Source organism: Enoplosus armatus, chromosome 3, assembly GCF_043641665.1.
Source record: "Enoplosus armatus isolate fEnoArm2 chromosome 3, fEnoArm2.hap1, whole genome shotgun sequence".
Lineage (NCBI taxonomy): Eukaryota > Metazoa > Chordata > Actinopteri > Centrarchiformes > Enoplosidae > Enoplosus > Enoplosus armatus.
This window is the reverse complement of record NC_092182.1, coordinates 27783385-27809150: the sequence shown is the minus strand read 5'-3', so window position 1 is coordinate 27809150 and position 25766 is coordinate 27783385. Positions and strand designations below refer to the sequence as shown.

Below are 25766 nucleotides of genomic sequence, written 5' to 3'. Positions count from 1 at the left end.
ATCATTTTTGTACAAAAACATAAAACACAACATTTTTAACCCATTAAACTTTGAGTTTCAATGCCATCCTTTCTCACATCAGGAGGCACACTAGAGGTTGGCCTTTTGTGGGGGGGGGGGGGGTGTTCGTCCTGCTTCTGGAGAGGATAGTGGTCTGCCACACTTGATTTTGCCCTTTCCTGCACTTGTAAGAGAGGTGCCAAGAGCAGCTTGAAACCTGCGCAGGGGGGGCATGGCTTTCTGCCTGGGCTTCAATTCCTTCTGGTGCGCTGCATGTGTCTGATTGTATACATCAGGTGTTTCAGGAAAAACAATATCACACTGATGATGTAGAGGTCTCAAAAACTCTCAGGACCTGCGTCCATATCGGACAATTTCTGTCCAGTAGAAGGAGAAGATCATTATGGGATTCAGGATTACAGGTACAAACATCAATGCTGCTGGCACAAACTGGGGGCATTCTCTACAAAGATGACTTCTGACGGGATGATTCATGTGGATGCTGTGATTTGAGGCCAACTCACCCCGAAACATGAAGCCGTGGCTCACTGAAACAGGAAGCTTGTTAGAAGAAAGTGTCTAATGATGACACTACAACCACTGGTCTTACATTTACATTCACATTCACTGAGAGACACAGAGCTTCTGTTGAATCTCACATCATGTTACTACGAGCTCTTAAACAGGGCCACCTGGTGCTGAGCCAACAGACTTAATGAAAACACAAGATAACAAGATAAGTTCAAGTTCAAACTTAATTGTCCCTAACAGGGAAATTCACACAGTAGCAGGACTGTAAACAGTGCAGCATACACAACAAGCATTCTGCAATACGCATGCAACATATTAGCTGCAGGGAACGTTAATATTTAATATGAAAACAGTGTGCACACTGGACTGGCTTTTGAAACTGCATCCACACCTTGTCGTTGCAGAGGAGACCTATTAGAAGATGTCAAACACAAATTTATTGTGACTAGATTAGATCATCTTTGACAGCTAATAGCATTCCTGATGAATGTTACTTAAAATGGCAGGCAGGAGAATAAAGACGTAGAGATTTATCTTGAGATTAAGCATCTCTATTGTTCTGGCCGGCTTCTTCATTCCACCCTCTTCTCATCAACTGACACAGTTTGCCTCAAAAATCACACTCAGTCAAATCAAAAACTGCAGCCTCTGAATGTCAGGTCAGGTTTGTGGTTCAGTTCATCAGATGAGCCGTTTCCTGTCATTTTCCTGTTGACTGACCATTTCATTTCTTTACAACGAAACTAATACCCAGACTAAGAGCCTACAGCCACTCTAGCAGCTCTGCGAGGCTGTACTTGGATGCAGCGGTGCCTTGAGCTAAATGCTGACATCAGCATGCTAACATGCTCACAATGACAATGCTAACATGCTGATGTTTAGCTGGTATAGTGTTCTGCATCTCAGTTTAGAGTGTTAGCATGCTAACATTAGCTAGTATTGGAAAGTTTTCCAAAGTATTGGACACATGAACATGTTGACCTGATGGTGGCGCTAGATGAAGAGTGAAGGGTCAGAGGATCACCAGAGTTATTACAGTTCATCCGGAGGGGACCATGAAGGTCTGAACCACATCTCATCACAGTCCATCCAGCAGCTGTTGAGATGTTTCAGTCTGTGTGATGTGAGCCTCATGAGAGAAAAAGTCAGAGGATCACCAAAGTCAGGAGGATTCATCCTCTGGGGAACATGAGCGTCGTGATGTGCCGATCCATCGAGGAGATGTTGAGATATTTCACAGGATAAGTGACGACTTGGACCTGAATCAGCAGGATTTGAGAAGTTTCTTGACCAAGTTCAGCTAATGAGACAATGCAAGTATTTCTCCGGACTGATTGTAATTCTGTGTTAATATGAGGTCGAGCCACTTCCTGTTCTGTACTGTGAAGCTATCCAGTCCTCTCTCAATGATTCCTCCGCAGTTTGTTTGAGGTACTAATATCAGCGCATGAAAAATATTGTGAGAGTGACTCACTAAATACGTTGTCTGTGTTATTAGCTCATCTGACTTTATTAAAATAAGGTTTTCTAAGGTAGCACATGCCAGGAAGAGCATGATTTGAATTAGATATCACCCAAAAGAGAAGAAAACAGGGAGACTTGAAGAGTTTCCATTCCTTTAATTCCATTACTCATATTTCATGGTTTGGTGTTGGCTGTTCCCTCAACACTAACTCTACAGATTGATATATCAGTTCAGTAACTCGATTTTTCTGTGTGATCACACAATTATAATTAACTTTTAAATTCACACGGTAAAGATGAGCACAGTGTTCTCAATGGTGGGCCTCTACACTTCCACACATATAACCTTTTGTTCCAGACTAAGACACACACTCCTTGAAAATATTTTACTTCAATAATTTCAAAGGTTTGTTTATGAGTCCGACCAAAAGTAAACACAGAAAGGAACCGGCTGAAACAGCAGAGAGACCTCCATCCTGGGCAACCACAGGATTTCTATAATGATTAAATAATGAATTTAATGTATTATTATCATCGTCATCATTATTATTAACTACTACTTTATTGTGTTGATTTTCTATGCAGATTACAAAACGATGTAATATATGATGAGCTGCATGTGTGAAAATAACTTACTAATGAAGCATTGAAAGTAAAAAACAAAGATCCTGATGAGGTTATTGATCCTGTCTGGGGTCACAAAGACTTTGCCAAGACAAAACTGATTAAGAGCATTATTAGTATTATTAGATTGCATCTCAACCACGTGTATAAATAACGACAAGCAGACGGAGGCAGGATTAATGTCGGATCACTACATCACTCACGTTCTAATGAGGAAACTGTGTACACAGAGTAGGACACGAGCACAGCACACTGCACTGACCGGATACTTCCTGATGCATCAGGGAAAATCTCTTTGCACTTGCGTGATGATGCGGATACGGGTTACCATGGTTACCAAATGATTTGCATAAATATATACGCCACTAACGCACCAGAGTTCATTCTAACCAAACCAAACTGGTCGGGTGCGAAAGGTCCCGAAGCTACAGGTGTGAGGATTGTTTTTGGACTTCTTTAGGAACAAGTCGAGCTGTCTCTACGTCACATGAGCGTGAGTGGCTCGTCTGTTCTACCGTCACAGTCGCAGCACACACGGCACTACCGAAGAGAGAGAGTGTTGCGTCTGTGTGCATGAATCGAGTCCCAGTTCCCTCTTTCTCGCTCCCTCTCACTTGTTTCATGTTTATACAGTCACATTCTCTTGCTTCGCTGCTTCTCTTCCCTCCTCATTTCCCTAAGTGCCTTTGTGTGTTTGTGTGCGCACATGTGGAAACTCGCAGTCCGACGTACAAGAACACGCACGGACGAAAACACACATTCATGCACAGGCACCGCATCACATCGCTGGTGTTAAACAGCAGCAGATGAACCTCGAATTTGTCAGGGAAATTTATTGCATGGTCCGACTCCTCGATGTCCAATTAGGAACGCATTGTTCTCTTCCATTCACTCGGCACATTAAAGCACAGCGCCGTTTCGGCCTGTTGATTAGAGAGTCACACTGTTGTCTGACAATCAACATGCAGGGGAGTTCAGAGCCCAGGTGGGGCCTCACTGAGACTGTGCTCGAATGGAAAGAAAATCAATGTCAAACTAATTGATTACACTTACTTCATTAAATTCTGATTTAATGAGTTTATAATCAAGCCATTTTCCTCCAGGTTAGAGGCGTACTGCCTGCGCTCGGGGGGCCCGGTTTGAGTGATGGTTGAAGGTCTTGTGCCACGTTTTTATGCAGTCAACCATTTGTAGCGACTGTAGTGCGATTGCATTATGTTGCTCAGTGTACACTCTGCCAAAAGATAATCCTGACCGTTTGCAAGTTTGGGGTGAGGGGGGGCAAAAGCCTGACGTGGCTGCTGTGGAGAGCTTCAGAGTGATGATTTAATATCCAGATCTGTTGTTTCTGTAATCTGGACGTATTATTATGTGAAAGTGATCAGATGGGATTAGTGCGTTCAGGCATCATTAATCTAATGACAATGTTTGTCAGGAAGGCAAACAGATACGTACCCTGTGGCTAGAGGTGGGAAGCAACTCACTGAAGTACTGTACTGGAGTACTTGTACTTTACTTAAACATTGTGGTTTAACACTACTACTATATAGTGCCAAATCACAACAAAAGTTATCTCACTTGGCGACACTCGGGTTAAGGGGAGGTCAGAGTAGAAATACTCTCAGTACAAGTACCTCAAAAGTGTACTTAAGTACAGTAATGGGGTAGACGTATTGAGTTCCCCTCCACCACTGAGGAAGTGTAAAGGAAGGGGGGAAACCTGGAGGACCACTGACCAGAAACAGTGCTTCTATCCTTTAATGTCATTCTCCACCACGAGCTGCACAGCAGATTAGTGACAGAATCCACAGAAGATTTAACACAATTCATTCCCTTCAGTTCAGTATAAATCCCTGTCTGTGAAACGCTCTTTTGGTTTGCAAATGTCTATAAAATATGTGACTAGCCATCATGTCATGTTGACCTTGTGCTCTTCAGCAACAAGGAAGTGCTCCGACTCTTAACTTCCTACAGCAGAAGTGGGAATGTGCTGCGTTGTGTGGGGCGAATGGGAAATACAGGGGGTCTTTGAAGGCCATCCTTATGTAGACATTATTAACCACACAACTTCACGTTCTTTTTGCTGGTTAAAATGTGCGTTAAATTTAGATGGAAACTAATGTGTCAATAAAAAGAGAATAAGTCACTTATCGCTGCCACAGGCAATATCTTTATACTGAGACAGGAAATCTCAATTATATAGAGAATTAGAGAACCTTTGGAACAAGTGACCTTTTGACAAAAAGAGGAAAATAACGATGTAAGTAATAATCTTCCCCTAAAGCTTGCTGTCAGCCTGCCGTGACACGTGGCCTTCACACTGCTGGACGCATCAGTCAGCCCACAGATTTTCTCCCATTCTGAATGAATGCTGAAACAAATTAATGGTTTCGACTTGAGCTTGATGAATGTCAGAGCGAGAGTGGAGTTAGTCTGCAGGGACGCGGCGCTTGCTATTGATCGCAGTCTGAGTGGGAATGTGTGAGTGTGCGTATGTATGCATATGTTTAAGACAGAAAGTGAGGAGCGAGAGACGCCTCATTCATTACTGTCATTATGGGGCATCAGCTAATACTGGAGAATTGAGCTGAGTGATCAGAAGGCTGTAACCATTTCTGGCAGCTTCCCTCAGCGGGGGATCCTCGTTACGGCACCAACGAGGAAGACGGAGGCAATGAGAGGTTGACAAGTGGTCCCAGTGCCCCCGTTTATGACATTAATGAGCGGAAGAAGAGAGACTAGCCAAAGTGAGGTTATGTGAAGTGTTGTTATTTGTTTGAAAAAAGAGAGGAGAGAGGGACAGAGCAGACAAAGGCTGATGATGTTTCTGTGAGAGATAAAGAGCCTGAGAGGAAGAACAAGACCAGAGAATTCAGGTGTTGTGTTTTCAGAGAGAGTGTGTGTGTGTGTGTGTGTGTGTGTGTCAAAGAGTGAGAAATGCAGTAGTAGAGTTTGAAAATGATGATTTAATTATTGCAGCATGTTAACGTGGCCATGCTAGCGACTCTGTGAGGCTGTATTAGCTAAATGCTAACGTCAGCATGCTCACAATGACAACACCAACATGCTGATGTTTAGCAGGTACACTGTTTACCAGGTTTATCATCTTGGTTTAGCGTGTTAGCATGCTAACAACAACACAGGTGTCACATGAACATATTGACCTGATGATGGCGCTAGATGAAGAGTCAGAGGATCACCAGAGTTATTACAGTTCATCCTGAGGGGACCATGAAGATCTGAACCACATGCCATCACAGTCCATCCAGCAGCTGTTGAGATGTTTCAGTCTGAACCACTAACACTTGTCTGCCTGATGGTGGCGCTGGAGGAAAAGTCAGAAGGTTTCATCCTCTGGGGAACATGAATGCATGTACACAGATTCATGGTAATGGCAATTTTATTCAAATAACACCTTTCATAAATGAAGTAAACTCAAAGTGCTTTAGACATGTGCTTCATGAAAATCCATCACATAGATGTCGAAATATTCCAGTCTGGACGCGGTGGACCAACAGACCAACAAACCGACAGACCAACAGACCGACAGACCGACAGACCGACATTGTCGTCCCTGTAGCCATGCTGCTAGCATAACTAAAAAGTGCTCGGCTTCTCAAACGGAAGAATAAAAGCAGCCAACATTTCAGATCTCGGAATGTCAGTGCTGCTCAGATTGCTTGACTGATTCACTGAAGCCCTTTTGCCCAAGGTACAACGCGCTCTACTTTTGACTTCTTCATGGTATGTTGACTTCCTGAACTGATAAACCCAAAGAAACTCCGTGAACTCTTCCCACAACCGTACAAAAGGTGCACTATTGTAGTCTCTTTGTGACTACTAATCAACATAGGATCACATTTTCAGAGCCATATCATGCACACAGCCTTCATCATCATCTTCAGAGAGGCAGAACTGGTACTACTGAGTCCTACAACTTCTGAGTCTCCATCAGCCAGAGGACTGTAGATTTTCTTTGCCTTCTGACAGCTGAGGAGTGAATAATTTTTTCTGAATTTTGCAAACATTTCCTCTCCAGCAGTGCAGCAGTGATTCAGTGTGCACCCAGTGAGGATGGTGGGGCCACTACAGAGGCTGAATCTGCATGTAAGACAAAGAACAAAGCATAAAAGGGCGCCACAGAAGCCATTGTTTTTTTTAGTCCCAATAGATATGCAGAATAATCGTCTGGGACAGAACCCCGGCTACACGGTCTAATTAATGATTTCATTATTTCTATGAGTAACGTCCGTGTTTGAAGCCGATGTGGTTTTTTTTGTTCTCTCATTATACAATGACGACATAATTTCACCCCGTTATTCTTCTCATCCAGGGTTCATTATGCTGCTTTTATATTGCCAGGGTCCAGACCTTTGAATCTGCCCCCTCCACCCAGTTGACTGCTTCTGGTCTGGCATCGTGACATGAAACAGCGGCTTCTCAGTTGAAAAGTGATCGATCCAATCAGCACCACGGGCGGGATGAACGCCGTTGTCAAGATTCAGGCAGTTACGTTGGTCTCTTGTGATTGGTTAGGGAAAATCTAATCCCCCTCCCCCACGGAAATCTGTTGGAGTGGAGGCGATGTCCGACTGAAGATGGAAATGAAGTGTAACAACTTATCAGGCGAGCTTTTATAGCTATAGATGTAACAAATGTTTCCAAAGCAGAGTGTTTTTTAGGCATGGTAGCAGCATGGCTCTGTGGACGGCCATGTTGGTCTGTTGGTCCATCTCTTTGATCCAGACTGAAACATCTCAACAGCTGCTGGATGGACTGTGATGACATGTGGTTCAGATCTTCATGGTCCCCTCAGGATGAACTGTAATAACTCTGGTGATCCTCTGACTCTTCATCAGCGCCACCATCAGGTTTGGTTTATGACCAAATACCTGCAGAACTGATGACGTTCATCAGCCTCAGCTGGTGTTTACTTCATGATACCAATTCATTGAGGGTTTTCAGTGTAGAGATCAGAGGTCACAGTCAGCCTGGAACCAGATGACGCTTGCTGACATGAGGTCTTGACACAAGAGAGGCTACCTTATGCATAATGCCACCCTGCTTCATCATGCATGATTATTCTTCAGTCAGAGGAGTATTTGTTCTGACCCTGGCACTCACTGCTGTGGTTTGTGTTTAGAAGATGTTATGTATGCAGTAGCATTTTACATTTTTCTAAATTAAGACCACATGCACCTGCAAATGTTCAAGGTTCTTCATGGAGTGGTAAAAACAGTAAAGCACACATTTCAGGCTGAATTCAGTTTGGTGGCAGGCAAAGAGCATGTTTATATTATGTCTTTTCTACTTTAGCTTTGCTTTCAAATATTCAGATGATTTAATTCAACTCAATTAAAGTTTATTTATATTGCGCCAAATCACAACAAAAGTCATCTCATGACACTTAATTGATGATAAAACATATTGCACTATTAATATTGATAGTCTGCTGCTTTGCTGCTGAGCTGCTACAAATGATCTTTAGCTACATTCAAGCTGCTAGCATGGCTGGAGTCTTGTTTCATAACAGTTACTTCCAGGAGGAAAGCGACTGAATAGATACATCATGTTCTGTAAAAGCACTACAAAACAACCCTGGATTAAAGACTATAATAACAGCTTATACAGGTTAATTCCAGACACAGACCTGTTTATTCTCTCCTCAACTGCAATCATGCCAGGCACAACTACATCAATACGCACTCACAATAATTACATGCTGCTTTGTCTGCCTACAGTAATGCTGGGCTCAGTTGCCATCGTTTCTACTTCAACATATCAGAGATGTGAAAGTTAGTATCTCACCACCTGTTAGGCACCAAACACATTCGCTTTGCCACACTTCTTACTGCTTGTTTTCAATTATTTGACTTCATTCCTTTAGTGGGGGAGGGAGGCACGACATAGAGTGTAAACATGTAACATTTGTATGCAGGCTGCAGTCTGTATGCAGTGTTTGGAAGTGGTGACAACAGTGACAGCTAAGGCGAAGTCACAGGCAGATTGAGAGTGGGAGGAGGAGGAAGCACTGCTGCAAGTTAAAATAGAACCAAAGGATAGAGTGTTGTTGTTCATACGTGTTGGGGATTCGAGGAAAAGGAAATGGGAAAAGAGTTCATTAAGGATCTATTCTGATGTATTACAGCAGGTAAGGTCACTGCTATTCTACACTGCTGTTGACATATTGGTGACATGAAACAGGGCAGGGTCATATTCAAAGACACAACTAGTGAAAACTAAAGGACAGGTGGCCAACCAGATGTCTGACAGTGAGATGTTTCACTGCTGAAGTCCAAAATAAATGTTTTCCAGCCAAACCCGGTTCCCAGCAGTGGAGCAGCAGGTCAGACGTGCAGTGCATGCAGCGCCAGGCTGGACTTCTCTGGCTGCAGCAGCATGAGAGTCTCTCTGAACCGTCCCTGACTTGCTGACTGACTGAGATGGCAAAACATCAATCCTGCTTCCACTCTAAAAAAAACTTCTTTACGCAGAAGTCTGAGGGAGACCTGACTGGCCCTGCTCCATGAGTCCTGAAATCCTTGACACTAAGAGGACACTTGATGTGCAGTTCGCTGGCAGAAGAACTGCTGCTGTCAACATAAGAGACCACAACAGATACTGTTGCCTGCCAACACACAGGTGTGTGAGAGAGAAATATTCAAGAGAGAGAAGAATTTCTGACCCTTAGTTCAGGTTGTTGGGTGCATGTTGGTGATACTGGGGAATCATATGTTCTATTCGGGGGTGCAAATAAGTAAGTACATTTACAAGTACTGTACATGAGAACAACTTTCCATTTTATGCTACGTTACACTGCTATGCCACGACATTTGTTTGACAAACTAATTTATATATCTTCACTCAGATTTTGATTTGACATTAGAACCCTCAGATTTATCTGGTGAGCCTTCAGAGGGGCCCCTATGTTGGCACCCCCTGAACTAAAGCTAATGATACTTTTACAACTAATACTCCAGGCTGATCACAGCTGTGTACTCTCATTTAAGCATTACTTTGAGTGCAGGACCTCAACATGTACTTTATTTGTATTTCTGCTGTGTTTTTGTATTGGCACTTTTACTTCAGCAAATAATCGGAGTACTTCTTCCATCACATAATATTATAACAAGAGTACATAGTATTACTACATGCTCATTGTTTTCACTATAAACTATGTATAGAAATGCCGAAAAGATCCGACTTCATCAAGCAGACATATATTGAGTTGTAATTAAGTGGCACAGATAAAATGGTTACAGCATCGGGTGGTATCCATAGCAACAAGCATCATCTGGTCCCCCAGCACTTGTGGGGCACTTGTGACCTCTCTATATATCTTTGACTGAGAATCATTTGAAAGCATAATGTACCATGAATACCACAGTGGCTTTTTACTGCTGTAAATTGGCAGGAGGCTCAACAGATCACCTCCAGTGGCCCACAGTGATCATTGCTCAAATGAATGTGTGACCATTTGTACTGCACAAGCTGCGCCTGAGAGACGTTGATTGGGTGAAGTTACACCAGTGTCTTCTAAGTTAATCACTTCAGTAAATAATATTTTAGTGTTCACATTAGCTGCTAGGTTGATGGCGTTTTCACGGCACGTCTACAACAGCGAGCTGTAGAAACCTCACAAACACAACAGTAGATGCTCCATCATAACACAAAAGTATTGCAGCTTTAATAAAAACAATGTGCCTCCTGATTATTAAGCAATTTTAACCTGAGCACCATAGCAGACTTTGGCATAGTAAATGAAAGACTGATTATCAGAATGGTAATAACAGAAGAGATCACATCAATGCTTTTTTTAAATGTTCTGCATTAGAAAACAAGACTAAGAGTCTACAGCCATGCCAGTGACTCTGTGAGGCTGTGCTTTGAGCTAAATGCTAAAGTCAGCATGCTAACATGCTCACAATAACAACGCTAACATGTTCATGTTTAGCAGGAATAATGTTTACCATGTTCACCATCTCAGTTTAGCGTGTTAGCATGCTAACATTAGCTAGTTAGCAGAAAACACAGAGTCATCAGTTCTGCAGGTATTTAGTCATAAACCAAAGTATTGGACACATGAACATGTCGACCTGATGATGGCGCTAGATGAAGAGTCAGAGGATCACCATCCTGAGGGGACCATGAAGGTCTGAACCACATCTCATCACAGTCCATAAACAGTTTCAATTTGGACCAAAGTGGTGGACCGACATGCTAACATGGCTAAATATTAGTTAAAACATTTATTATCCTTTGTGTCCTATACATAAATATGTGTAATTGAAGTGACAGTAGTTGTATTTTGATAAACTATTACATCGTCCTGTCTTTTTAGTGGACAGCGTCTGTGTTCACACTGCGAGACAAACTGTCTGCCGTTTATCAAAAATACAGGAAGACTATTCAAATGGGATCCCAAAAACTGAAGGTGCTGAATCATTTCTTTTAATGTTGGTCATCTGAAACATGAAGCCTTTTCTACTGTCGCCTTCTTAAGTAACACAAACCTACAGTGGGAAACGGTCCTTCTGCTGCATAAAGCCATGCCCCCAGGTGCAGGCGTGCATTTGATTTTGGTTGACCACCCGTAGTCTCAGAAGCACCGTGTTGGTGAGTATTCAAAGAAAAACGACTGTACCAGACTACGGCAGAGTCACGCAGGTTCATCTGTAACGGGCAGAGAAGTCTGTCTGTGTCAGCGCTATTCACCCTTGTTTGGATAAAAAGCTCACACAGACGTAAGGATCAGGCTGCATACAAGCAGATCTGGCCTCGTGTTTGGTGACTGTTATTATAGAGTGCAATATAAAGCAGTGCAGGTTACACCGTGAACATTTATTGTCTAAACCTAAAGTGCTGTATTTTTTTAATGATTGTGCTTTGGTATATCTCATTACTGCTGCTGCAATGGCTCAATTTCCCCACCTTCACTAGATTTTTAGCCATGCAAGCAGTATGACTGTCAGTCAGCTGGTGGATGGATTGCCATTAACTTTGGTGCAGGTATCCACCAGAGGATGTACTCGTATGAACTTAGCATCCCAATTCATAATTAATATCACAGTTTGTGAACGTGAATTATGAATTGTGAACGTGATAACTTTCCATGCTAACAGTACGTGGCCCGGCCAGACCGGTAACCTGTGTTAACCGTAGCCCGCGGGGGTGTCAGCTCCACACTGAAATTTGCATTGTTATAGCAGCATAGAGGATAGAGCAATAGCAAGGTTTAATATGGTCACTTCTGTTGACCGTCGCTCTCAATGGCATGCTTCCTCTTCACGACCCGGCTGCATGCAGATCACCCGTCGCCCTGCAACCAGCTCTCCGGCTCAGACCTCTGAACCACAGGGCAACACGCCCCCACCCCTCAGAAAAGGTAGTTATGGAGAGATGCTTCTTCTCCATTAAGAACAAACTCTTAAGTTGTCTTAGTACAAGATACTAATTCTCCAAATCCACAGCCAGCAACATTTATTGAGCTTAAATCAATGTTTAAAGAAGTCTGTCCTTTGGTGACACTTAATTTGCTCAATTTAAGCCCACAGATGAAAAACCACTGAACTAAATAGATCTGCGGCCACACCTGCGTCGATGTAAAACCACTATCAACAAGCTGAAACAAGGCTTTTTAATCTAAAACTGCATCAACTAACGCAGGAAACAGAGTCTGAGACGTGTCCAGACCCACAGGAGCTTTTCTGCCGCTAATAGATGGGCCTGTGTGGCTGTGAGCGTCTCAGAGGGCTGACTAAGACTACCACAGCTATTCTTTTATACTTAGCAAAGACAGCGAGGAGAAAGAGGCTTCCCAAACAGCTGTGACAGGCTGAGAAGCAACACAAAGACACCCCCAAAACAAGGAGAGAAGCAGCTGAGAGTGGAACTGGCCTCTCCTGGGTGTTGGATTAATAGAATGTGAGGGTTGCAGCTTCGGCTCGAAATGGGGGCAGAGGAGGGAGAAAAAGAGACCAAAACCTGCTGCTTCCTCCAGGGTCTCTCAAGTTGTAAGACTTGTAAGACCTTTTTAATACCACATAGAACAATTATACAGGTATGAAGGTATGATGGAAAACCGGGGGGGGGGCGATACGGCCAAGAAATATTTATCGTCTGATCACATTTCAGTGCTTCCCAGCAGTATATAACAATAATGAACTGATATTTGGCCACTTGTTTTCAGCAGAAACAAGTTGTGAACACAACATTGACATGCCACCTTGTTGCTTATAAATTACAGATTTTTCTCTGAACATGACGCCATGAGAGCGCTGAGAGGGAACCACAATAGTAAAGTTGTGGGCCGGACAGATAAACAAGGAGCTGAAACTCACTATAAAGCTGATAATTCACTAACAGAGACACACATTCACATTAAAGGTTGTTATTTGATACGTAGTCACAGTATAATCATCATTATAGCCGCCTGAAGTTTTCGCTGAAACCCCTTCAGAGCTGCGAGCTTCCTGCTGCTGTAGCTGCAGTAGAGACTGTGTTCGCTGCAGGTGTGATGGTGCCGACTGAAACTCCTCCTGCAGCACAATCAACTGTCACGACAATCCCACTTTCAGTTTATAGGTGTATTACGTCTCCTGACAGCCTGCAATCACATTTTATAACTACCATTACTGCAGGCAAGACAAAGAATGAAGACTTTGCAACCTTCTAGGGCATTTTTTAGAAAACGAAATTCAACACCCTCCAAGACCTGCAGATACCCTGTTCCTCTTATTATTCCTTTCTCCAATATCAAAAACAGCCTCACTGCCAGTTCTAATAAAGGAGAACTTGGGCTATGATACCGGATGATTTGTTGCGCTGACCTGCAGCTGCTTCATTAACAAAACATTGTGATGTGTGGAATAATTACATTGGTTACCACTTTTAATGCAGAACGTTGCCTCATAGAGGGGAGTTTTGGGCCCTTTTGGAAAGTAAGCCATTCATATTCATTAATGATCGTTTTTTTCCAGTAATATTGGAGGGCAACACTCCCAGCAACAGTCAACAAAGTGAGCTAAGATCAAAAACTCCTTTCAGACCGTCTCTGGAAACAGGAGCTTCCTGTGCGATGAAAGCAGCCCTGCTACCTGAAACACTGGTTTTTATTTTTTTGCCCATCACAGCTGCCCAAATTGTTTTGAAATTCATCATGACCTCAAAATGTGGCTGATTGCTTCGCTTCTGAGTCTGGTTTTATCTGTTTTATCTGTTCAGGGTTTCCGAAGTGTGGCTGGGCGGGTTTGGAAAGTATTAAAAGATAGAAACAAGGTGGGGGCATCTACAACCAACACAAGTGTAGTTTTAATGAATCAGCACTCTTGTTGTGGCACTGCAATGCATATAGGTCAGAAAAAGTGTATCCACGAGTTATGAGTTTGTGTGGTATCCAAAAATAAAGTATACAGCCCCAGAAAGTGGCAAAGCCTTTACTCACAGTCAGCGCTGTGGTGAGGTACTGCGTGAAATAGAGTTAGCAGATTTGTCTGGAAGGAATGTCCACATCAAGGCGTTTCAGAGTGTCAGATAAATCCAATCAAACCCTGTCATCTCGTCAATCATCCATAACTGCTGATCCCTGTATGTGGAGCTGCAGCCTGGACCAGCATGGAAGGAAACAATCGTCACCAGTCCATCAAACAGCAGACAAACGCAGATAGCCAGAGGACGCACACTGAGGCGTCCACACGGGTCATTTAAGGCCCCTTTACACTTTGAGCTGTCTGAGCTGACAATCGTGAGAGAAACCAGGTGAAATCTTTGGTTGTCAATCCAAAATGGTGGTCCCAGATCTCACTGTGGAACCCTGCCCCCTAGAAATTACATTTACATACAACTGATTCACAACAAATCGAAAAAATAACCGATCGAGACGACAGCATTATTAAACTTTTTCATGGTTATGATTATTATGTGTTAAGGTTAGGCGAGGATCGTGGTCTAGTTTAAAACAGAAAGAGTCTGAAGTATTTGAGACACAATGTAACTGGAAATAAAACACCTCGCCCTCTTTTCCCGCCACAACTGGCTCCACACTCTGCATTTCAAAGACAAGAGGATGACGTGTCTCTCTGCTTTATATCCGTTTCCATCGCAGCGCCACAATTCACCACACATCCTTCTGACAGCCTCAAATTGATATCGTAGTCTGACACAGATTGCCACCAGGATTTTATTAGACCATCTCACACAGTGAGCCATGCAATAAACCTACACTATTGTTGTGGTCTAGAGGTGCCGTTCGTGTCTGCTGCACCTGACCTGTATACTGTGCAGGCCTGCAGGAGGAGGCTGGAGCACTGAGAGGAAAGGGATTCAGCCTGCAGGAACCACAATTATGTAAAGAATGATATTTAGCACTTTAAACAGCATAATCACCTGTGTGTCGGAGCCGAGTAGAAGGTGTTTCCACTCCACACGGACAGGGTGGATATCCTGCCTGGAGGAGCAGCCACGCCGGCAAACAGGATTGGTTTTGGTTTGAATGGAGAATCTTCTCGTCATGTAATTTAAATACTCCTGATGCCAAGTCAACATACCAGGACGCAAATTCTGGATGGAAAGGCTGGTTACACTCCTGTCAGTGTCAGGCTTAGCCTAAAGAAACCTGCTCACAGAGAGGGAACACCATGAGTCACTGGGTGATTCCTTCCAGAGAGAGAGTCTGTATCTCATCTATCAACTATTAACATACATGAACATGTTGGTTTGTAGATACTGTATATCAAGACATCCATGCATAGCTACCTTTTCTCAGCAATACACGAGGGGGCAGATTCACTGAGGATTTGTTGCTGTTACTGAAGTGCTAAACAGTCAAATATCGTTTCTCGGATGAAATTTGTGTGACCAGCTGATGACATGAACTCTTCCTCTTGAGGGACCACGAGAGTCTTCTCTTGGCTGCAGCTAACAAGGATTTTCATTACAGATCCATCTGCCAATTCTTTTCTCCATTCACAGCTTAGTTATTTTGTCTTCAGCTCTGTCCCACCAACAGTCCAAACCCCAAAGACGTTTCATTTACCATCATGCATCACAAAGAAAAGCAGCAAGTGTTCACATCGACATTTTAAAACAATGACTCAAACGACGACTCGATAATCAAAATAGTTTGATTAATTGACTAATCATGGTTGGTAATTTGCTTAGTAAACATCCCCCCACTTACACAATTCTGTGAACCTCCTGATACTGATATTCTAACAAATACCAACATTTCCTCTGAAACTGTACTTTTAGTCGACTGTCAAACATTTTTAGTGTTTGCGTGGCATCTTTAATGCTCTAATCATGTGACGTGTAACTGTCTTGTAATGTACAGGAAGCAACTAACCAAGTCACATTCCTTGTCCTTGGTGAACTACAGCAGAAAAAGCAATCCTGAACCTACATGTGTTTTTCTGCAATCAGCACTGAAACCCCATTATCAACATTAATATTGTCACATACAGTAGAGTCATAGCACAGTGTATGTACCTAATGGGCTGTAGCCGACATCCCGCCCATTAACTCCCATTACCACCGCCGCCACCGAGGTAAAAAACAATGATTTATCTGTTGAAAGCGACTAAACCCACCTAGCAGTCTAATTATCTGGCACATATGGAAGGCAAGTAGCAATGCCCACCCTCTCGATCAACAACAACAACAACACCGCCACTCATAAAAGGCTGCACTGACCCTGTAGCCAAATTGTTTTGTTTTTATAAGAGATGGGGAGAAGTTCAATTTTCATTTTGCTCTCATGCTCGCTAAAATTTATGGCTAACAAAGGGAGTATACGCCATAATGTGCAGTGAAGGGGGGGTTTAATGACCCTGTGACATGCACCTGTGCTGAGTCGACCAGTGTTACGGCCTAATGAAGCAAAGTGAGGGAAAGAAAAGGAAAGACTAACAGAGAGAGAGAAACAAAGGGAGTGGAGGTGTCGGGGCTGCATCGATTAATCGTTCCTTAATAGACGAAGCCCAGAGGAAGGTTAACCATCATACAGTGCATGACAAAGAAATCAGCTAATCAAATGAGAAAATAACAATTCATCGACCACTTTCCTTAAAAGAATTAAATAGATGTGTAAAACGTAAGAGACAAGTCTACAACGAGCAACCTGCCAACTGGTGTTCATCGTGTTCGGATCGACGAGCTCCTGGATTCAGAGTCTATATTTCAGTAGTATTTATTATCCTTTTATTAATTTGATACCGTCACATCCTCAATAATGAGAGGGACATAAATGAGGAGGGGGTGGACCATTTCTCATTCATCAGTCTAATGTCTGCCACCCCACTGCCCTACATGCACTGTAAAGGTCTGTTAAGATTCTGGTTCTGACCTGACCCACGATCCACCAAGGGGGTGGGGGGGCAGTCCAGAGGGTGAAGCCTTAATGTTTTTGTGGTGTGACTCCAGTGCCAACTAGGCCATTTAGGAACATCAGGGGTGTAATGAAGTGAAAACAGCTGTGGAACAGATGACTCTTCTATCACTGGGGAAAATAATTACCCCCCCCCCCCCCCATTTCATTCCACCGAGTGTTGTGTTGAACCAGCTCACTGGCTTTTCTTTCATTCATGCTTTTTATTCGTGGAGTTAAATATCAGGATACTCCTCTGGAAGAGAAACTCATTTTCATATGACTGGAGGTCACAGTTTACCCAGTTTTTTATTGGCGGCCATAACGCTGCTGACAAAAACAGGCCAGCATCTTCACGCTGTGTGCTGAGAAAAAAGTGGGATAGAAGAAACACTTTCAGCTCCCAGTGAGAAACAACCTTTCAAAGTCTGTTATTAAAAACACCCTGAGCTTGGTGACCATTAAATTCTGAAGCTTCCTGGCCATTAAATTCTTTTCAAAATCAGCTTTCAAGCGGAGAAAGTTAGCCCAGCCTGAAAGCCAAAGCTTTGAAAAGCTTACAGAAGTTACTAAGCTGTGGCGCGGAAATAAATAAAAAGTATTAAGCAGTTGAAAGACTGAGGGGAGGGGTGTCTGGATGTCATTTGGTTGAACACCACCGTTTTAAAGAGCCGTCTAAAGTGAGTTACAGTGGACTGTGTGACACAAATGTCCTGAACTGTCGGCTTGTCTGAAATAAACAGGGCGTCAGGATGAATACAACATTTCAAAGAATGAACAGAATTATTTAAAGAGGACTTCTTCACACCCTGACACACCACGCCTCCCTCCCCATGTCTGGTGTCATGCATCTCTTTCTGTGTGTTTTGTTTTTTTGACTTTTCTCTCCATCTTCTGTCGTCAAATCTAATCTAAACCGAGTTCAGATCCAATAACAAGTCCCTTAAGGAAGTGGATCAGCCAGTGCCTAACAGTAATCTTCCTGCCTTCCTTCATTCTCAGTCTCCAAGAGGGCAGCATAAAATCACTGTTCCCATAAAACCAACATCAACAGACTAAGACACCTGACAAAATATGCAGGTAAGTGATGCACCTGAAAAAGGGGCCGGTGTAAACAGGCAATACATATGAAATAAAACTTTATAAACACAGTACAAAGAAAACAAGACCTTAAAACTGTTGAAAACACAACCCACATCTCAGGAAACAGCCGAGTGGCACCAAAGAACGGCTACATCGTTCTATGAGGCATCTGTGATGTCACTCAACACACTTTTTAGACACTAAAAACACCAAAGGGGGGGCCGACATTCAGACAGAAGACTGGTTTCCTGGTTCTAGTCAGTCAGGAGGATCCTCTTGTTGATGTCACTGACAGTAATGCTGTTACCCCTCATACAACAGCATCAACCCAGACCACAAGGCTGAGAGAAACATTTACCAGCTTCATATCAACATGAACGCCCAGCTGCGGATCTCTGATGAGAACTGATGGTGGCCCCCCTTTCCTGTGGAGGGGCCTCACAAATATAAATGTTCTCACAAAGATAGCAAAGCAAGAACACACACACACACAACCACTGAAGGAGTCCTTTTAGCAGGAACATGTGATTTGCAGTCACTGCTGTGTTGTAGTTCATCACAGCCCCCCCCCCAACCCCAGTACACCTGACTCTAACAGGGTTTTCCTTCAAACCAGCTCACAGTTTCACACTGCAGGCGATGCTAAAGGGAGGGGGCTCTGTTGTGGATGAATCTATTGCAAATTGGATCTGGGTCTGGAAACAAAGTGGGGGAGACTGGGAGGGAACAGGCCTACAGCATCCGGTGCTGTGCAGCTCAAAGTGGCTCAACTGAACCCGCTGCATGTGAAATGGGGGGGTTACATAAGAAGCATGTGGCTGACATTAATGATAATGCTGGTAAATAAGTCAGAGCGCAGTGAGTGCGGCTCAGTGCACACAGAAGGTCTCGGCCCCTACCCCCTACCTGAAAGAGGCGCAGTATGTTGGCCACCATGATGGACACCGAGCTGGCCGACGCTCCTATGACCCCGACAACTTTCTCGGGCTTGACAAACACCGGCGGCTCCCCGTTGGTGCACCTCACGTCCGACGTGTCCTTCTGGATGAGCGCTTGAACGAAAGTCAGCGACTGCTCCAGCGCGTACGTGTCCCGGGAGCAGGTGTCCAGGATCCGGGCGCCCAGGGTGACGTTGGGCAGCAGCTCATCGTCGCCGTTAATCTGGTCCAGGGCGTACATCATCGCCTCCAGCCGGTGGATGCCGTTTTCCTTTTTGATGTCCCCGCACGGCATCCCCGGGACCCCCCTGGCGTGGACGGGGAAGAGCCCCCCCAGCGTCACGTCGCCCTCCACCCGGATCGAGTGCGGCGCGTAAATCTCCTGGGAGCCGGCCAGGTCCAGGAAAGCTTGAACCATCCACAGCACCCGGAATGTAAAACCCGGTTTGATTTGGGGGATATTACTGGAGTGTCTGCCCATGATGTGGTCTCTGGTCCTCCCCACGAACAGTTCAGTCAAAGCGGCTCCGCCACAGACCTCCACTGGAAAAATGTAGAACCTCGACAAGGCGCAAGGCACTTTTTAGGATAGTTTCACGGATCCAGCAACCGAGTTCATTCTTGTCCTCGATCCAGCAGAGAAAACCAGCCGTTTACTGGAACATGAAGGCGGGTGGCAGGTTATGGGACTACAGTGATCCCGCAGGTGCAGCCTTTAAGCACACAAACATCCAAACCAACCTCAGCGAGCGGTTCACCAACGCGTTATCCCCCTGAAGTGTGCGCAGAGCTGCTGCCGCCGCCGCACGCAGCCGCGGTCGCTTGTTGCTGGAGAAGCCATTCCGAGATTTCAGAGGGAAAGAAACAAAGAAGAAAAAGAACACACCATCAGTCGGTGTTCACGAAGGGCAGAGGCTCCCCGTTAACTCCTACAGGCTATCCCGGGATTCCGCCTTTGGAGGTGTGAACAAGCCAGCCCGCGTCCGGCACTGATGTCACGCTTCAAATAGTAACACTGATAAATGTGGTCACACCTGAATATCAGGCCGGGTGCAACAGTTTCCTCCAGCCGGGAAACCAGGTGCGAGGACAACAAGGAGACGGCGTCAAAGCGGCACAGCACGAAAGAACTCTGCTGTGGCAGGCTCCTCATCCCCCCCCCAGCCCGGGTCCACGGCCACTAGTCTGGAATCTGGTGTCGCGACGAGAAGAGCCAGAAAAGTGCAGTTCAGTGGTGTTCAGTGGTGTTTCTGCGGAAACTGTCCGAGTAACGCGGAGAGGAGCTCCCCCCCCCCCCCTCTCTCTCCCTCCCTCTCTCTCTCTCTCTCTCTCTACCAACCCGCGCTCCTACGCACACGCACATACAGACACGCAACAACACGCGCACACTCCGCCCACGCGCCTTCGTGCAGTGATCAGTGGAAGGTTTCCAGTGATGGTGATGAAGGATGGTCACAAACACACTGAATTATGACACGTTATTATGAATGGATGCATCCATAACAATAGAACTCAACAGATTAGAATGTGTTGTTTCATGTTTCCTGAAATGGACCAGAAATGGACCAGAAATGGACCTGGAGACCCCCCCCCCCCCATTTGACGCGAGCTGCTCATAAAGCTGATTTTGGAGTGATGACATGTTTCAGAGAGAATGAGTCATTACTTACTCATCAGATATCTAACAGGAGTCAGACCTGCAACACTGCCTCATACTGATCTGTCTGTGAATGCCAAACTACTTGTTCATATGTAGCATGAAATGTGAATTATTACCGAACTTGCTGTCATACCAAAGCGTTTTTATCATCACCTTCATCAAATGTTTCAGTCCAGTTTGTGTCAAAGGGAAGAGTCACTTCAGTACTTGTGGACATGTTGGGTTTGTTAAGATGAAGAAAAGAGAAACATCGAAAGGAAAGAAATGGTGCATTTTACAATGATGTTGTTACACAAACGTCAGTGAAATAAAGTCATTGTCAACAAAACACACAAGGGTGGAGGCAAACGGCTTTCATAACCTCAAATACACAATTTCATACGACAAGAAGACAGATGTCAGAAGTCAGCACTAAAGCCAGGAAATAAATATTGGAATGCAGCCGTGGTGCTTCACATTCTGCTCTTCAAGGTGGAATCTGTCTGGATGATTTGATTAATGATTTGAGAGCAGCTCCTCTTTCAGACTGACATCAAAACTGTGAAGTGATGTGAATCAGTTAATATCATTTATACGAGGCACTTAATGCTAATAATGATATTTTTCTATAATATTGCAAATATTCTAAATTGAATTGATTTGGATTGATGACTGCAGCTGCTCAGGTTCTCACTTTCATCTTCACTGAGCATCTTTATTGTCATTTAGCTGCTGTGAAACGGAGATTTTCCATCTGTCTGGAGGACAAACTCACTATTTTAATACACTTCCTGTTTAGGATGCACAGTATCTGACATCAAGTTACCTTTTTTGTTGTCATTTCTCTAACGATTACAAACGTTGACGACATATTCATGACTGCATCAGTAAACACATTTTGACTAAAATATTACTGTATGCCTTAATAGAGAAACTGGCCCAAACAGCGACAACAGTAAAATCCTGCGTATGCGTTGATGCTTCAGTATTAACTAATAATCTCAGTTAGGATAATATTTCACTGAGGGGGGGAGGGGTTTTGCTAAACAAGTACTTTTACTCTTGATACTTTAAGTATATTTTGCAGATACTACAGTACTTTTACTCATATAAAATGTTAAATGCGACACTCTTACCTGTAATTGAGTATTTTTAGATAATTGTATTAGTACTTTTACTGAAGTAAAGAATCAGAATACTTCTTCCACAACTGATTGCAGCTTGAGCAGTTCCTGCACTTCCAAACTACAAATGTTTCCAACACAACTTCCTGTTCAGCCTCTTCTGATCTGTTGTCTTTGCCACTGCTACACTTCCTGGCCCAGCATTCACCCCAGGAGAGCAGAGGACATCAGAAATCACAGCATCCTGGTGGAGGCCAACAGACTGCCGGGACAGCGTGCCCTGACCCCGAAAACTCTGCAACAGGGAACCCTTTTCTGAAAGTATGTTTGTTGAGCAGAGTGGCTGAAACTGTCATCCATGTCGTGGAGCCTCACAGTGCTGAGACAACACATGCAACAAGGAGTCCAAATGTGGCCTATCACGATCATTTCATGTGGCCTCCTTTGTGTCTCACCACCTTCCTGATGCTTTCATGCACTGCAGCTGGAGAGAGTAGAAACGACCTTCGAGGAAATGAAAAATGAGCCTCCATAACATTACAAAAACAAGACAGGCCATTCTTTCATTTATATTTTTTAGGCATTTGGCTGATGGACTCACCCAGAGTGACTTATAGAGTGTGAGCAAGTTCTGCGCTCAAGGACACTCGCTGAGCCAAAACACATTTGATGAATGAAAGATATTTGCCAACTGTTTCTGTCAAACTCAGACATGTTGTTTGATGTTTCCTGTTTGATTCCATAGGAAAATGCTTTAAGTGCAGATTTGTTAACACATTACTTGGCGATTGAATTGTGGTATTGAATTTCACTCAGACATTACACTCAGCTATCAGAAGGAATACAATGAACTTGAATAATCGCTGCTGCCAGAAGCTCACAGCTACAGTGAACGGAGAGCCGGTAAGCTGGTGAGCTGCCCCAGTAATTACAGGAGCAGTTAGAGAAATGACAAGTCACATGTTTGACACCAACCACCACTGGGTCCATCACATTTCTCACATCCTGTGAGTGTCCTTGAGGGAATCTCCTACCTGTCACCCTGCATACGAGCTCATACCTTTTCTGTGCGGATGGAGGAGTTGCTTGTAGCTGCACACGACTCCTGAAACATGGAGTGAAATATGATCATGATGACGTAATGAAGACATATGCAGGGACATTCATTCATTGGTCGCATTCAGGTGATCTAACTTTCTGTAACGTCACCTTTGACCCTCATCTATGGTTTGAAAGCCAAGTATAAAGTTCAAAGTATACTTCATGTTCCACCCTCTTTTATCATCTGACATAAATACAAAATGCTCTTTCTAACATTCTCAGATTTGGAGTTATTGATGCTTTCATTACGCAACCTATTGAATACTGTAACTCTGTGTTTTCATGCTACAGTTATGAAGTTTGCTCTTCTCTTCTGCATTGGCACCTGTTGGATTTAAGAATTGATTTTCAGAAGTTGCTAAACACATAACTCACAGGATGGATTAGGCCCCGTCTGTATCACTAAACTCTGATGTCCCTACAAACTGACGTTCCTCTCCGATCCATTCATGAAAAATATCAAAACTGCAGAGGTATTTTCTGTAATGTTGCTTAACAAGTGCACAGAATATTACATCGATCTTTTATACAGATCTTTTCTGAAGCCAACACGAAAGAAGGAAAGCAACTGCCAGAAGGGGCTGAGAAAACTGACGGAACTAAACTAAATGACTCTCGTCAACACGGCACAGGCAGGACCAACCAACACTTTCTCAAAATCTACTTAGCTTGATTCCGACATTCATGTTCCCCAGAGGATGAATCCTAAGGACTCTGCTGATCCCCTGACTTTCCCTCTAGCGCCACCATGAGGTTTCCTTTTGTGGTTCAGACTGAAACATCTCAGCAGCTGCTGGATGGACTGTGATGACATGTGGTTCAGACCTTCATGGTCCCCTCAGGATGAACTGTAATAACTCTGGTGATCCTCTGACTCTTCATCAGCGCCACCATCAGGTCAACATGTTCATGTGTCCAATACTTTGGTTTATGACCAAATACCTGCAGAACTGATGACGTTCAGCCTCAGCTGGACTCAGTGTTTACTACCAACTAGCCAATGTTAGCATGCTAACACACTGAGCTAAGCTCTTGAACATGGTAAACATTATACCTGCTAAACATCAGCATGTTAGCATTGTCACTGTGACATTAGCATTTAGCTCAAAGCACTGCTGTTCCTAAGTACAGCCTCACACTAATCTGGTCTTGTTGCTCTGTTTGTATCCATGAGGTACTTTGTAACCCCTGTTTTGAAAAGTTCTCTATAATAATAATAATAATAATAATTAAATATACTAATTACCATTACTTTAGTTTTTTCATCCTGTGGACCCACAGTATTTCTCCGTTTGAATATCACCTTTAACCCCTAAAGGCAGCCGAGTCTAAATATAATAAATTACTGAACAGCATCTCTATATATGTATTTGTATTTCTGAGTACTTAGTCTTTAACTTCCTGTTGAAGTCATTCTTCATGATTTCCCCGCCTGCACAAAATGAAGATAATTACATTTTAACTTGCTAACTGTGAGGCACCATTCAGCTTGCCCACACTTCTGCATTCAATCACAGCTTACTGGCAATTTTTTATCAATGAAAGGTCACAGAAGCTTTGGAGCTGGTGGCGTCTCACTGAGTACGCTAATTGAATGCATAACTTCAGTCTGAATAAAGAGCCCTCGAAACGCGGTGAGGTAGCTGTTACTTGATCAGTTGGCTGACATTTCCAAGTGTAAAATGAAAAATAACCATAATTAATCACCAACACACGTCTCAAGGTAGACACAGCAGCTCTCTTGGCAGACCTCGACTGTAATCAGATGCTGTGTTGGAGCGGAGCCACCAGCGACTTCTTATCTTTCTGGGGTAAATGCTCCCAATACTCATCAAATACAAGTAATACAGTCTACCGTCTATATGTTCAAGGCTTGTTTTGGTTCATGAACAGCAAAGTATCAGCAGTAAAAGTACATAAGGATCATCAGCTCCATGTAGTTAAAGTGTCAGCAGTAAAAGTACACAGCTTCATGTAGTGTAACTTAAACATTTTTCTTTTTTTGGAAAGTAAGTTTTAAATCCAGCTGTTAGATAAAAGTAGTGAAGTAAACAGTACAACAGTTCTCTCTGAAATGTAGTGGAGGAGAAGAAGTAAAAAGGAGTAGAATATGGAAATGCTTAAGGAAGCACAAGTACCTCAAAATTGTACTGAAGTACAGTACTTGAGTGAATGCATTTACTCTCCACCTCTGCAGGACATTAATAGAAAACATTGTCCAGGTAGCACAACAATTCCTTCAAAATATATAAATGCAAATGAGTTGTATATAAATGTCATTTCCAGCAGACGGGATTAAAAATGGAGGAAAGCTTTTGCAGATAGGAGGTGACAACCTGCCGCAGGTTGAATACTATGAATACAAGGCATTAGGTTACGTACTGTATGTTAGCAGGACTAATACATCGTTCACAGTGTCTTTCCCAAATACACTTGGCATCTTGAATGCTCACTCTTCAGAAATGTCAGTGTGCAGGGTAAGTAGCAGCCCAGCATCGCTGAAGCAGTTAGACAGTAAGTGCCGACATCATGAGCATCGTCACGGTTGGTTAGCGCTGTAGATTAAATATACATACAGATGCAGCTGATGTAGAAGTCCCTTTTTACTGCATGCTTTCTTTACTGCAGCACTTTCTTTGTGCCTCAGGGAGCTGTGCAGGACCAAACTCAAAGTTATGTTTAGCAGCTGTTGCAACACGTCTAGCAAAACACAAGAAAATGCCACAATAGCCAGCTACGAGGTAGCTCAACTCACGGGAAACCTTTCTCAGATGGTGAATTCATAAAACAGTGCCTCACTAAAGTCGCAGGAATTCAACAACAACCCCAATTACTTAATAAATTCAGTCAATTAAAGTTGATAACATTTTCTAATAAGCGTTATTTAATGTGTTAACAAC

At 43.5% G+C, this 25766-nt stretch overlaps 1 protein-coding gene across 1 annotated transcript in view; it reads right to left on the bottom strand.

The window, feature by feature from the left end:
• Positions 1-19483, bottom strand: part of grm7 (glutamate metabotropic receptor 7) — a 222415-nt gene extending 202932 nt beyond the window's left edge. Inside the window, exon 1 of the mRNA XM_070901851.1 lies at positions 18971-19483. Coding sequence (XP_070757952.1) covers positions 18971-19483 — 513 coding nt within the window. The remainder of the gene's footprint in view (positions 1-18970) is intronic.
• Positions 19484-25766: the final 6283 nt, after the last annotated feature.